Source organism: Strix aluco, chromosome 2 (genome assembly GCF_031877795.1).
Source record: "Strix aluco isolate bStrAlu1 chromosome 2, bStrAlu1.hap1, whole genome shotgun sequence".
Taxonomy (NCBI): domain Eukaryota; kingdom Metazoa; phylum Chordata; class Aves; order Strigiformes; family Strigidae; genus Strix; species Strix aluco.
Window position 1 is genome coordinate 126,198,058 of NC_133932.1, and position 13,698 is coordinate 126,211,755.

The 13,698-nt window shown below is 44.2% G+C and overlaps 1 protein-coding gene across 1 annotated transcript; it reads left to right on the forward strand.

Annotated features, from left to right (window-relative positions):
* Positions 1-4,477: 4,477 nt before the first annotated feature.
* On the forward strand, positions 4,478-10,009 carry GPR83 (G protein-coupled receptor 83). The gene is made up of 4 exons (XM_074817005.1): positions 4,478-5,036; positions 5,789-5,914; positions 6,944-7,077; positions 7,879-10,009. Exons 1-4 carry the CDS (start codon positions 4,650-4,652, stop codon positions 8,501-8,503), a joined length of 1,272 nt encoding a protein of 423 aa, XP_074673106.1. The 5' UTR covers positions 4,478-4,649; the 3' UTR covers positions 8,504-10,009.
* Positions 10,010-13,698: the final 3,689 nt, after the last annotated feature.

Here is a 13,698-nt window from a genome sequence, read left to right on the forward strand (position 1 = left end):
GTTTTTGAAACGCTTTGCTGCTTTATGTCGCTATCCGCATGTTTCGGGTCTGGCTGGGCTGGAGGTAGCTTTCCCCGTAGCAGCCCGTGCAGGGCCGTGCGCTGCATTTGGAGCTAGAATGGTGTTGATGCCACACCAGTGCTTTGGTGACCGCGGAGCAGTGCTCCACAGCATCAAGGCTGTCTCTCCAACGCCCCACAAAGGCCAGCAGGCTGCGGGTGCCGAGAGGTTGGGAGGGGACACAGCCAGGACGCAGCTGGCCACAGAGAGATTCCATACCACATGGTGGTGTGCTCTGCAATAAAAGCTGAAGGAAAGGAGGAGGGAAAGACTATATTTGTTATTAAGGTATTTGTCTTCCCAAGCAACCGCTGCACATACTGAGGTGGCTGGATGTCACCTGCTGATGGGACATAAAGAATAAATCTTTTCATGTTTTGCTGTCATGCACAACCTTTGCTTCTTTCCATTAAACTGCCTTTATCTCAATCCATGAGTTTTTAATCTAATTTTCTCCCCATCCTGCTAAGGATGGAGAGTGAGTGGCTTGGTGGGCACCTAGCAACGCCCCAGGGTCAATCCGTCACACTAAATTAAACCTGGTTTCTGATAAAGACTTAAATTGCCTAGTTTATTGTTTCACTAAGGTCTTAAGGGGACTCTATCTTTTACTGTTGCAGGCACATCCTAGGCAAAGATTTTAGTGAAGTGTATATAGGATTAATAGGAATCATATCAAAGGTTCTTTCTACTTTTTTAACATTTTTTTTCCAGTCAACTGTCAAATTCACAGCCGCTTTGTTTATAGTGTTAAACTGCAGCAGTTCTCAAATTGTTTTGTATAGAAGATAAAGATGGCATCATTCACTTCAGGGGAGAATTATAGCCCGGTGTAGAAAGACTGTACTATAAACAGATATCTCTCCAAATCATTATTGTGATTTGTTATACACAGGGGTAAGGTGCTCAGAAAATTAACATAATTTCTCAAAGACCACACTGGATAGTTTTTGCAAAGTCACTTCTCACTCATGTAACTTCCAATCCACCTGCCCCAGGAAAGCTCAAAAATTTAGCAAAGCCATGGTAGTGAAAGGAAGATTGTTCCCAGGGAAATGGCAGGGAGATGCACCCTCTGCTGTGTATTTAAAAAGAAAAAAATGCATTATTCCTTTTTTTGAATGCTTCCAAATTGAATTTTTTAGTGTGTGTGTCTGGGTGGTTTTTTTTATATTCCTCTTATAACCCTTTTTTTCACCAGGTCTGTTTTCTAATTTATCATAATTTTGTTAAGAGTGCTATTGCACAGTTGTTTTTGATGATGACTTTTCTTGGTTACCTGAATCCATGAGCTATACAGCTTTATTTCAAACATTTTCTAAATACTTTTCACTTTATAAATTACATAATTTCACAAATACCTTTTACAAAAAACAGATACAGCATACCAAACCCTGACATTCCTGTGCAGCTGCTTCCTTTGCTGTCAGTGGGTGCCAGGGATGATGGTGCAAGGGTGAAGTCAGCAGGAGCAGGTACCAAGCTGACAAACCTTCAACAACCCGTTCTTTAGTAACAACCACACATTGGTGAACTGTTTAGACAGTTCATACTGGGGTATGTTTAAATACAGACTAAACCAGAAGGTTGATGTGAGTCAGAGAAGGGCACACAGGTGACATGGGAGAAATGTGACCCGGGGAGCTTCTCCCGTGACCCTCTGTGGGTAGTGCGGGTGGGCCTTTCTGGTGTGTGGTGGGACCATCTCCTTTGGAGCACAAGATGCTGAGTCCAGCTGGGAGGAGGGTGGGCTTGGGCTGCATGGGAGTTGATTCCCACCCTCCCCCCAGCAGCCTGGCTGCAGAGGTGAGAAGGCCTCCTGCTCTCCTGGAAGCACCTGATTATCAAAGGCAATGGCGGCTCTGGCTACACATGCAAGGCTACCCTGCTAGAAATGAAGAATTAGATCAAGAATGAAGAATTAGATCAAGGGGAGTGTGGTGGTGCAATTCTTACCCCTCCACACCCTCTTTGTTGAGCTGCTTGGTGCTAGGTGCGATTCCACCCACATCCCCGAGCTATACACCAGTCTGTGGAGATAAGGACTGACAATGTTAAAGAGCCTGGCTCCTGCCCCTCCCGATTGCTCGGAAACAGCTATAACGGCCCATCAACTCCTAAGGGCCTGGCACACCTGTGCCTGGGATGTGGTCAAATGGGAACAATAACAGAGTCGCACATTAATCAAATTCTTTTGTAACTACTGGAAGGCACCAGAAGGTATTTGACAAAAGTCAATTATCTTGGACCCTATAAATGGCGACCACCAGGGAGACCCTTTGAGCTCTCCTGGATCGCAGTGGGCCTGTGACCAGCATCTCCCCTGAGCTGGGACGCCTCTCAGGTACCAAACCCTTAAGGTGTCGTCTGCTCCAGACGGAAGGCCAGGGCGAAGTCCCCCGCTCGAGTCTCAATTATCGCCCGTTGAGGAATGCCAAGGCATTGGGAGTATTTGCTCTAAACTCGAGAGGGAAATTTTCTTTGAGCTAGCTTCTCTTTACTCTGTGTGTGTGTGTGGGGGGGGTACGTACCCTTGTTTCTGTGTGTGTATGTCTGTTCTGTGTTCATTCCACTGAATCCAAACACCTTTGTTTCTGTATGTTTGTCCATTTTGTTATGTGCATGCATGTGTATATATATATATAGGTACCGTTAAGTAAGTTAGTGTGAATCTCGTCATTTTAGAATCTGAATAAGTCGCTTTTCTTTCTTTTAGTATTTCTGAATTATTTTATAATAAAAAATTGCTGTTAGTTATTAATAAACCTAGATTTCTTACTAAATATTACCGTGTCAATACTTTCATCCGCGACAGGGAGTATATAGACAAAAGTAATCATTTCTGCTGAAATATGGATTATAGTACAGGGGAGCAGGATCTGATAGATGTGGAAGAAGAAGAGCTGGAGTTTGAGTGCCAGAAATACCCTTATGCACTGGCCAGCAGCACTGAAAATGAAGGGGACTTGGGACCTGCTGGAGCCGCCCAGCGAGAAGGGGGACATATGCCACCGACAGCTCTGTTCTCATCCCAAACCCACACCAGAACACTGCCCTGTCCCGCTTTCTGCCCTTTCCCTGGGCCTTTATGTTACATTGTGAGACTGTACTTTCCTGGCAGCATCAGATTGGGGGCATCCCTGCTGGCCAGGCACTTCTGAGGTGGACACAGATTTCTTTCTTCTCCCTGAACGGTCACAGGTGACTGCCACCTTAGCAGCTCCAGCAGGTTTGCTGGAAAGCTTCCTCTGAGACAGGCAAGCTGCTGAAAGAGCTGAAGTTGGACAATTTTGTGGAAGAAATAGATGCTGACAGCAGTTTGCAGAGGAGTGCTGTGGGCTGACCATGCTGCCTGTCCTGCTATGTTCAACTCCTGAGCAGTGGTGAGGAGAAAACAGCCCGAGTGGTTCACTGTGGGAGTCACAAGCATCTTCTGGAAGTGTTATTTTCATCACTGAGTGACCAGCTTATAATACAAGCTTTTCAGATAATGGTCTTTTAATTGATGGTTAAATAAGGCCTTCTATGTACAAAACCTGCTCTGGCTGGGGTTAGTTAACACCACCCAAGCAGATCCAGCAGAGGGGCAGCACCTTACATGTGCACTTGTGGAGGGACACATCTCTCTGGGCTGTGTAGGATTTGTGGCTCTTGGTCTCCTGATACTGATTTTACATTTCTTACTGTGGGTTTGGGGGAAAGGCACAGGGAACATAAATGCTGCCACCTTGTCAGTGCTTGGATCCAGTGTATGGCTGCCTGTTGCTTTGGATACTGCTCTCACTGGGCTGTGACATCCCTTCCCATCCTCTGTCCCATACAATCACCTCTTTGTAACAACCTCTATATTTCTACAAGCCCTAGAAAGCACAGTTTCACATCAAACTTTTTATTGCCTTGGCCAAGAGGAAATCCCTGCCAAGGGAAACTTAAGTATTTGTCTCTCTGAGGGAAAAAAGGTCTTTGGAAAAATACTCTAAGTACAGTAAGCTGGCTTGTTATTCACAGTTCATCTGTTACTTCCCTATTCTATGCTAATTAGTAAGTGTCATGCTGTGAAATAAGGTAAAACTTGACTGCCAGACCTTTAAAACTGAACCTAAATTTGAACTGTGTACTGGAAGAGAGCAGAGCTGCCACACACTGCTGGTTTATAAACAGCACAGAATTTGCATGAGCTGGGCTGCTGGTAGAGAAAAAGGATGCTGATGACTGATTGATTTGCCTTTCTCACAGATGTGCTTGTCTTGGACTAACGCCCAGGGGAGCGTGACTGGGTGGAAAAGCAGCACGTCAGAGCAGAAATAATGTCATGCAGCCCAATGGCTGCAGAAGAGCCTGGCTCAGAGCTCACCTGGAGGTATAAAGCCGGCTGAAGGAGCAGAAGTAGCGGTGAGCTGAGCAGGAGGGAGGCACGCTGCGGGAAGCAGGAGCATCCACCCGCTCCTGCTGCTTGCACGCTGTGTTTGCAGCCCCGAGCGCGCCTGGGCTGAGCGAGGGGAGGACAGCTCTCCTGGCACACAGCGTGAGCTCTCCTCTCTCACAAATGAGCTATTTCCAAATTAGAGGAGCAGAGTGGCATTTCAGAGATGTTTTCCTGTTTTGTCTGGCTCTTCCTCCCCAACTTGGTTAACGCCTTTGTGACCCCAGGAAAGTTGCCCCTCAATGGGAGCCTGGAGAAGACTTTTGTAATCCCAAACATCTCGGGTTTCTTTTCCTGGGATAACGACAGCCTGGCTGACTGGCAGAGCTTTGTGGGCAGGAGCCGGTACGGAGCGGAGTCACAGAGCATCACGGTGAAAGCCCTGCTCGTCGCGGCATACTCCTTCATCATTGTCTTCTCCCTCTTCGGCAATGTCCTGGTCTGTCACGTTGTCATCAAGACCAAGCGCATGCAGTCCGCCACCAGCTTGTTCATTGTGAACCTGGCTGTAGCTGATATCATGATCACGGTCCTCAACACACCTTTTACACTGGTAAGACTGGGGCAGGGATACCATAAAGGCATTGCAGTTACTTCAGTGGCCTTTTCTTCTTTACGTCGCTATAGGCAGTGGATAGATGTTCTGCAGATACCTGTCCAGTCCAAATTATAGTGATTGGAGTTATCTTGGGGACTCCACGTCTTTTCCTTCTCAAATTCCTGTTATCTAGTTGAAGATCTGAAATTATCCATTTACTAAAAGTGTCCCTGATAGTACTTGAACAATAATAACCTTGCAGTGATTACTTAGTACTTTGTAGTATCTGGTCTTTTTTTTTCCTTCCCTTCTCTGAAGTATTTCCAAGGTAATACTATGAACTTCTCAAAAGAAAGATTAACACTCACAATCATTTTACAAGCTGTGTTGTAAAGCTGTAGTTTGCTTTGAAGTAAGATAAGGTGTATAGGTCAGCTCTATCCTGTGAAGAGGGTTTAATGGAAAAACAAATGTATTGACTCAATAGTTAGACTGCAGAAGGACACACTGTGAATAAAACAGAACATACTTCTTTCATACTGTGCTGCTCTATTGTCATGAAGGATATTGTTGAGCCACTGAGCAGCACTAACCTACCTCTTCAGGGTTCAGAAGCCAGAAGATTATACAACTATACAAAGAACCTGCTTTTTTAAAAATAACTTTTACATAACGCAAGGAATTATGTGCCAGAGGTATCTCAGGTATCTATAAGCATGGGGAGGTGGGGGTGTGTGTGCAAAAAAAAAATGGTGTTCTTGTTTTAGGCTCGTTTTGTGAACAGTACCTGGATATTCGGGAAGGGGATGTGCCACGTCAGTAGGTTTGCGCAGTACTGCTCCCTCCACGTCTCTGCCTTGACTCTCACAGCCATCGCCGTGGACAGGCACCAGGTGAGAGGTCTCTGAAGCAGACAGACGGAAAGCTTGGGAGGGCATAATTAAAATGAGTAAGGATGATTCCTTGTCCTTTTCTTCTCAGCTCCCTGGTTAATGTAAGATGCATGAGGAGCTGAAAGGGTAGGGAAGCAGTTCTTGCTGTCAGATGGAAAGAATAGTTTCAAGTCTGCAACAAGGTGGGTGATGGGAGATGTCCAGTGCCTTGCAATCACTTCAAGCTGGGGAATGGGAGCTTTTCTGTGGTAGATAATCCAGTAGCTCTCAAACGAGGAGAAAGTCCAAGATCCTGATAGGAATTCACACGGCAGCTCTCCTGGGGTGGTTTGTCCAGCACCATGGACATAGGGACATCCCAGTTAGCTTCCACAGCTGTCTCACCTTACTCTGGGATGTCTCACTCACTTGTTACCACCAATACCGGAGACCTGACTGTAGCACACTGGTGTTCGTCACAAGCAGAGCTGTGGCTTGCTGTTGATAATGGGGTCAAAACTGGGGACAGTAGGGCATTATTGGTCTGGAGTCCCCCAACAACCATACAAAACAGTTGACAGTTGACATTTTCTGCTAGAAAGCTTCTCATTTCCAGAAAATGCACTGGCTGTCAAAGCATCCCCAGGGGAGGTCCAGTTAACTCACAAACTTCTGGTTCTTTGGGTCACTGACACTGAAGAGTCTGAGACTATTGTCTCTTTTTTTTTTTTTTTTTTTTTTGGTTATTAATTAAATTGAACCTGGAAATGAACATGTGTGCAAGACCCCCTGGTACCAGTTTTTCACACCTAGATGCAAATACTGGAATGTGAGGATAGGACTGGGATCTGACTTTACCCATTTCCATGGAGGAAAAATTCAGGCTTTCATATACAGCTTACAGGCAGTGGGAGCTGGGTGAAGACTGTACTGCTTGTATGCTGAATTTCCATGTTAAGTAGTAGATCTGAGGCTGGAAGATAATATGAAAAAATGATATCATTATTTCCTGAAATGTCATAAGCCTGAATATTGGTTTATTTTGCACAGGTTATAATGCACCCTCTGAAACCTCGCATATCTACTGCAAAAGGTGTTATCTACATTTCTGTAATTTGGATCATGGCAACTTGTTTTTCCCTACCACATGCTATCTACCAAAAACTCTTTACCTTTGAATACAGGTAAGGATGTGTTTTGCTTTCCTCCACAGTCTCCTTGGAGGCCAAACTCTCAGTGGCCATACTTTGGCATCTTCTACTGAAAGCCCTGAGATTATATTGAGGTCAGCCAAATATGGATCTAGTCTGTAATTTTCATCAGATTCCTTTTGCAATGGCTGATATCCTGTCCTTGTTTCTATTTTTAATTATTTTATCTCTATTCTCTCACACTAATCACATGAAATAGGCTAAATTAGAGGATCTGACCTGGACCCTCTATGTCTATACACTGGCATTTTACATGATGTACCAATCTAACCTGTTTGGGCAGACCAGAAATGGGGAAAAAACTTAAAACCAAACAGATTTTAATCTACTCTTTAGCCCTGGGAAAGTGAAAAAATCTGCCTCAGCTTCTTGTTCCATAAAATGCTGTCATGAGCCTTGATATTTGGAAAGTGCTTTAATGAGGGAAATGTCCTTAATATGTGCAGACTGTGTTTCTGTTTGCCAAAGGACAGAGAATAAAAACCTGCTTCTGTGCAGCTGGAAATTTTGTAATTGATGAAATTCATAAAATTATTATAAGGTCATGAATGCCCACAAGAAATTATTACCACATTGCTCACAGGCTGCTCCATGGCTCAAATCCTTGGTCAGCAGAGCTCCGCTTAACTGTGATTTATGTGCATAAATGAAGGTTCTGCCTCCAGGCTGTATGGCAGGAGCCCTCTCCCACCTACCTCTTTGTGTCTGATGTACTTCTCCTGTGGTGCCCAGCCATGTGCGCTCTCACTCTCTGTTGGGTATCTCCCCTTGCAGTGAAGAGGTTACCCGATGCCTGTGTCTGCCAGATTTTCCCGAGCCTGCTGACCTCTTTTGGAAGTACCTCGACTTAACAACCTTCATTTTGCTCTACGTCCTGCCCCTTCTGATCATCTCTGCTGCCTATATGACAGTAGCCAAGAAACTCTGGCTGCGCAATGTCATCGGGGACGTCACCACTGAGCAGTACTTTGCCCTCCGCAAAAAGAATAGGAAGACCATAAAGATGCTGATGCTTGTTGTCATCCTCTTCGCAGTCTGCTGGTTCCCCTTGAATTGCTACGTCGTCCTTCTCTCCAGCCAGACCATCCACACCAACAATGCCCTGTACTTTGCTTTTCACTGGTTTGCAATGAGCAGCACTTGCTACAACCCCTTCATCTACTGCTGGCTCAATGACAACTTCCGATCAGAACTGAAGGCTTTGCTCAACATGTGCAGAAAACCTCCTGGGCCTGCAGAACAGAGGCTTCCCTCCACGGTCCCATCCTACCGACTGGCTTGGCCAGAAAACGGCAACCTCAAGAGGTTTCAGGCCTCCCATGTCCTTCCATCAGCCTCCAACATCCAGTCAGGAAAGACAGACATCTCTGCAGTTGAGCCAATAGTAGCTGTGAGCTAAATGGTGACCCTGGAAAATCTATAAGGACCGCACATAGATTTGGCTAGAGCTAAAATGGTGGGAAGATGTGGAGCCCTGGCCTACCTAGGGACTGTGTAACCACACGTGATAAAACCAAGAGGGAGATTCTGCAGGAGGTGGTATGAAAGAGCTTCATGTTTGGTGCAGGCTGATGATAATGGCCTGGAGCCCCTAAAGGGGAGAAGGCAAACTCTTGCCAGGAAGGATTTCTTTGTCTTTGTCAAGTTGACTTTGGATCTGCTTGCAGGACAGGATTCTCTGCATGTATGTCGCTGTTACCTGCATGACTAAGCCTTTTTACTGCTGGGGCTGTGTGTGTGTTTTACTGGTACTTAAACACTAAAGCAACAGTCTAATCACATCAGACCTCCCTCCCCTTTTCTAAGTCTCTTTGTAGCAACATGGAAATGGTCAAGATGTGTCCTTTAGGTTGCTGGCTTAGATCCAGTGCAACTGGGTAGGAAGGCATCCCTTCTGAACTGGGGTTTGAAAGTCAAGATCTGTTCAGAATGAATGAACAGATATATGACACAAATCCTTTTTTTGTGTGTAAATACCCTCAGAGGAGTAGAGGGGAAGATAGACATTGATAAATAGAGGAATCTCTTACATCACAGACACTTTTTCTAAGGTAGAGTTGAAGAAAAATGGATGCCTGTTCTTTGCATAAGTAGATGGCAAACACCAACCTGTTAGCTCAGCATCTGCCGCCAGTGCTGAATCACACATTACTTTATCTTAGGAAAGAAAAATTCTGAATATTCAGAAAGCTTTTCTTCAAATAGAGAACTAAACCCCTAAAAGCTACTTTGGAGAATGTTGGACATACCATCCACAGTTGGAGAATGGGTAATTAAACACTACTGAGTTTGGACTAGGACCTTTTGATCAGAGAATCTTTGCATTATTGTCGAGTGGCAGCTAAAGGATCCCACAGTTTGAATTTTTAATTTGCTTTTGAATGTTACTCTCTTATTCTGTAAAGCACCTGGGTATTTCTCAGATCAGACATTTGGGACATTTTTCATTTCAACTAAGATGTTAGCTCTCTGGAATCAGTTCCTAAATTAACTGCTTTGAGAGAAGAGATGATATCTCTGACAGCAAGTAATAAAAGTGGAACGTTTCTCTGCAAGATATCCTCTAGTGATTGCACAATTCTGATGCATTTAAAGACGAGTGAGGTATGTTCTTCTTGGGGTGGCTAAGAAAATTCGTATGGCTGCAGCTGTCTGGAGTAGTTTGCAGTACTTAATGTTCTTAGCAGAATAAAATCTGATTTTGAATAATGAAAAATATGGGCATTCCAAAAACTGTACCTTGTATGGCACAGGAAAGCAAAGCTCTCCCTGTGCTGTGGAAATTATCTTGAATGTCACACTAGGGTGCCCCATTCCACATTCAATTTGCAGCAGCCAGCAGTGAAGTGAGAAAAATCTTTTTATAAATTACTATAAATGGAAAAAAAAAAAACCAAGAAACTGTCTTTCCCAATGTCCTGTAATAAACTTACATTTCTGAAATAATTTCAAGCTTTGTGCAGGTCTTTCTCACCTGAGTATTAAAGAGACTGAAATGCCTACCACTCCTTGCAGCTAACCTGTCCTTTCACAAGGTGTTCTCAGTCCCACACTTGGAATCCAGTGCTATTTTACTACCTTTTATCAAGGCCCCATGACTCAGAGTACTTTGTATCACTGATATGGAGAATCAAACCTTTCCTCCTGCCTGCTTTGATCCCTTAAGCCAAGTTCCATTTTCTCCCTTAACTTTTCCACCACATCAGCCCTGAAGTGGTCAGGCAGTTGGACTAGATGATCGTTGCAGGTCCCTTCCAACTGAAATGATTCTATTCTATTCATTATATTCCATTCTACTGGAGATCCCAAATGTGCAGAGCCTGTGAACCATGGTCCCCAGTCCAGTGACAGCAGATCCCAACCCTTTACCAGCAAATAAACCTTTTGGAATGCTGAATACCTAAAAATCTAATACTATGCATTTAAAAGAGGAAAGTGGTGATGGGGTATTTTTAGAACCACAGTAACCTTGGACCTGCACTGAACTGCTGTAAATCAGACCTGTTCCCTGATTTCAGTTGCGCAAGATCTGACCTGTATGTTCAGTACAAGAAGATTTAAATTAACATGCCAAAGCATGTGAGAGAAGCAGGGACCTCAGCTCATTTCTGCTCTACAAGAGAGAGAGAGGTCTGGTAGCACTGGAAAACCCTCTTCACGAGAGTTTGGGAAGCTAGTCCATCCCTTCCAAAGTCCTTTCAGTGGACATTATGCTTCCATTTTTCCCTTTGCCTCTTCCTTCCTTGCAATTATGCAGCTCCAATTTAATTTCTGAGTCCCTCATAACCCCTTGCAGTCATCCTTATGACTTTTTAACTATTTAAACATTTCTCCCAGATACGAAAATATTTCCCCAGGAGAGAAAAATGTGTGTGTGCACATGTGGGCAAGAGATAAAGCAACAAATTAGATGCTACATTTGGTTCCCTTGGTCAAAAGAAAAATGGTCTGTGTTTATGTGCAGCTTCTAGCAGCAAGTGTTCACTCACTGGTAGCAAAGAGGATGGAGAGGAGCGGTGAGGAGGAAGAGGGAGCGTGTGATGGCAGCAGGAGGAAGAAGAGACTAAGAGACAGGACACAAGGGAAGGGGATGGTGTGAGGAAAGGAGATACAGGGAGCCAATGCCATCTTCTTCCCACCTTAATTTTGTCACTGGTTTTGTAAATGTTGAACAAAATCATTTTGAAGGCCACACATTTGTAGTTTTGTATTCATTAATAAAACTCTTTCTTTACCTGGATTTCTGGCATGGCTTTACTCAGCTTAAGTTAATAATAAACTAATAATAATAAAGAAAGCTTCCCTGTCTGGGGCAAAAGAAGGAGAGAGAGAGCAGATCAAGACACCCTTCCCAAAAGCATCCTTTCTTCACTCAGGGAAGCAAATGGTCAAGGCTATGGTTGGGTTTACCTGTAGAGTCATCTGGCTTCAGGAATAGAAAACGTTGTCTACTTGTGGGTTGGTTGATTTTTTTTTTTAAGGGTCTGCCCTTAGGGAAATGCAATGTTTCAAATCTTCATATAGTATCCAATCTTTTGCAGGATTCTTTCTCTGGTCATAAATGACTTGAGAGAGGAAGTCTGCCTGGAAATCTTCTGAAAGTTAGATTCTACTAGTAGCTTGAACTTCCACTCTGATCCATCAAAGCATCTCCACTTCTGTGCAGGGCCACATGCCTCTTGTCGCTTCTGCCAGACCAACGCTACCGTGGCCCTGTCCTATCAGCATCAGCTGCCAGCTGGGGCGAGCTGAGCGAGCACAGGGCTGGGTAACTTTCCTTAGAAAACTAAAGCAAGGGATTTTACAAAGTATGATTCTTCACTTGTCAGTCTTATCAAAGAGGAGAGGGAAAAATCTTCTTTTGTGTTTTGGATTAATCTTTTTATGCTTTAATGCTTTTTTTTTTTTCTGTCACATCTTTTCTTTTTTTCTTTTTTTCTTTTTTTCCAGTGAGTCTGTAGCTTGAAAGACTCAAGCACAAATACTTATTTCAATTGTGATTATTCTGTTTGTTGTATGATGATGACTCAGTTGAGTTAGATGTCCAAAGTTTCTTTCTTGTCCATAAAACATTGCTTTCAGAGTGTTTTCACAATTTTGAATGGTGTCTTTGATTTGTGATACTCATCATCATCAAACACAGGCAGGAGTTTACTCTGTGCATCCCCCAGGCACAAGACTGATCAGACACCAAAGGGCCTAAAATTTGAAAGGCAAAAAGTCTTTCAGTTCCCCTGACAGAAAAGGACATGCTGCCATGACAGCTCTTGCATCAGCTGTCATCCCGTCATTCTGGGAACTCCTGGGAAATCACTATGACTGACTGGTGTATGGACTTTGGTCCTACTGGCCTTGCTGGATGTACTGGGAGCTCCATCTGAGGCAGCTTTTGGTGTGAGAGAGGTTGCAGGTTAATGGTTGATTGGAGCTGATGGACAGACTGGCAGAGCCTCTGATGAGGTGAGGCACTGCCTACCCAATGCTTTTCATACAGCTTTGTCAAGCCAGAACCACTTGGACTGAGCCATATTTTACATCAGACGTCTTTCTTTCAATGAATGTGGTGCAGTTGTTTTCAAGCACATACATATGATATAATGGATCCTGCAGCTAGATCCTTGTATTTAGCTTTGCCTGGGACCAGGGGATCATGTTCTGAACTCAGTAAGACCTTCTCTCTGAAGCTGAAGGTAGCATCTTAAGATTCACCATCTTTGGGTGCAGTTATCATCCTTTGAACAGCTACATTAGACAAAAACCTCAAATGCCCGGTCCAGGTGGGTCTGAGCAGGGCTCCTGCAGTTACAGCTCTGGATCCTGCACCCCTGCACTGGGTGGAAAACGCTTCTCCTCCAGCCTCTGCCCAGTCCTGCATCTGAGCACAAGAGGGGGTGTATGAAGTGCTGAAACTGTTTGATCTAATTACAGAGAACAGGAGGGATGGACCTGGTAAAAAGAAAAGAAGAGGCAGATTGATCAGTGAGCCTTAACAGCCTGTCCAGGAATGGACTAGTGTCCAGTGGACAGCACAGGTACAGGTTTTAGAGAGACTAGGACAGAAGAATGCAAGAGAAGAACATGGTTAAAGCACTAGAAATGACACCCTTGAAAACTGTACATAATACACTGTGCTACAATGTACTTAATGTGGTACTGGGCAATTTCTGATGAGCATTTCCTAATTAGCTATTTTTCATTTTCTTCGTATCTGATTTGGGAATCTGGAGAAACATTTTGCATGCTTTTGCATACCAGTGCTGCTGAAATCAGTGGGCATTGTGCTCTGAGCACGCAAAGCGCAGTATGATGTAAACTATTCCCAAAACACCATGTCCCAGGCAATTTAAATTGGGCATCCAGGCTTCATGGGTATTTTTTCATTCTACCCCAGCTCTGTTGCAGACAAGAGGGTTCTTTTAGAATGTGAATACAGCCATTGGTGCGTAAACTGCATTCAGATGCCACCTCGGTGAGTGTGAAAGGATGTTCTGAGTGATGAAAAAATGAGATACATGCACAGGGTGAAGATTATCTTCTTCCATTTTCCCTTTAGTGTGTGTTTGTCTGCTGCAGCTGGACTTTTTGCCACCTTTT

Coding starts and splice junctions, on each gene's coding strand:
- GPR83 (XM_074817005.1), top strand. CDS start 4,650: ATGTTTTCCTGTTTTGTCTGGCTCTTCCTCCCCAACTTGGTTAACGCC. Junction 5,037..5,788: donor TCAACACACCTTTTACACTG/GTAAGACTGGGG, acceptor TTCTTGTTTTAG/GCTCGTTTTGTGAACAGTAC. Junction 7,078..7,878: donor CTCTTTACCTTTGAATACAG/GTAAGGATGTGT, acceptor CTCCCCTTGCAG/TGAAGAGGTTACCCGATGCC.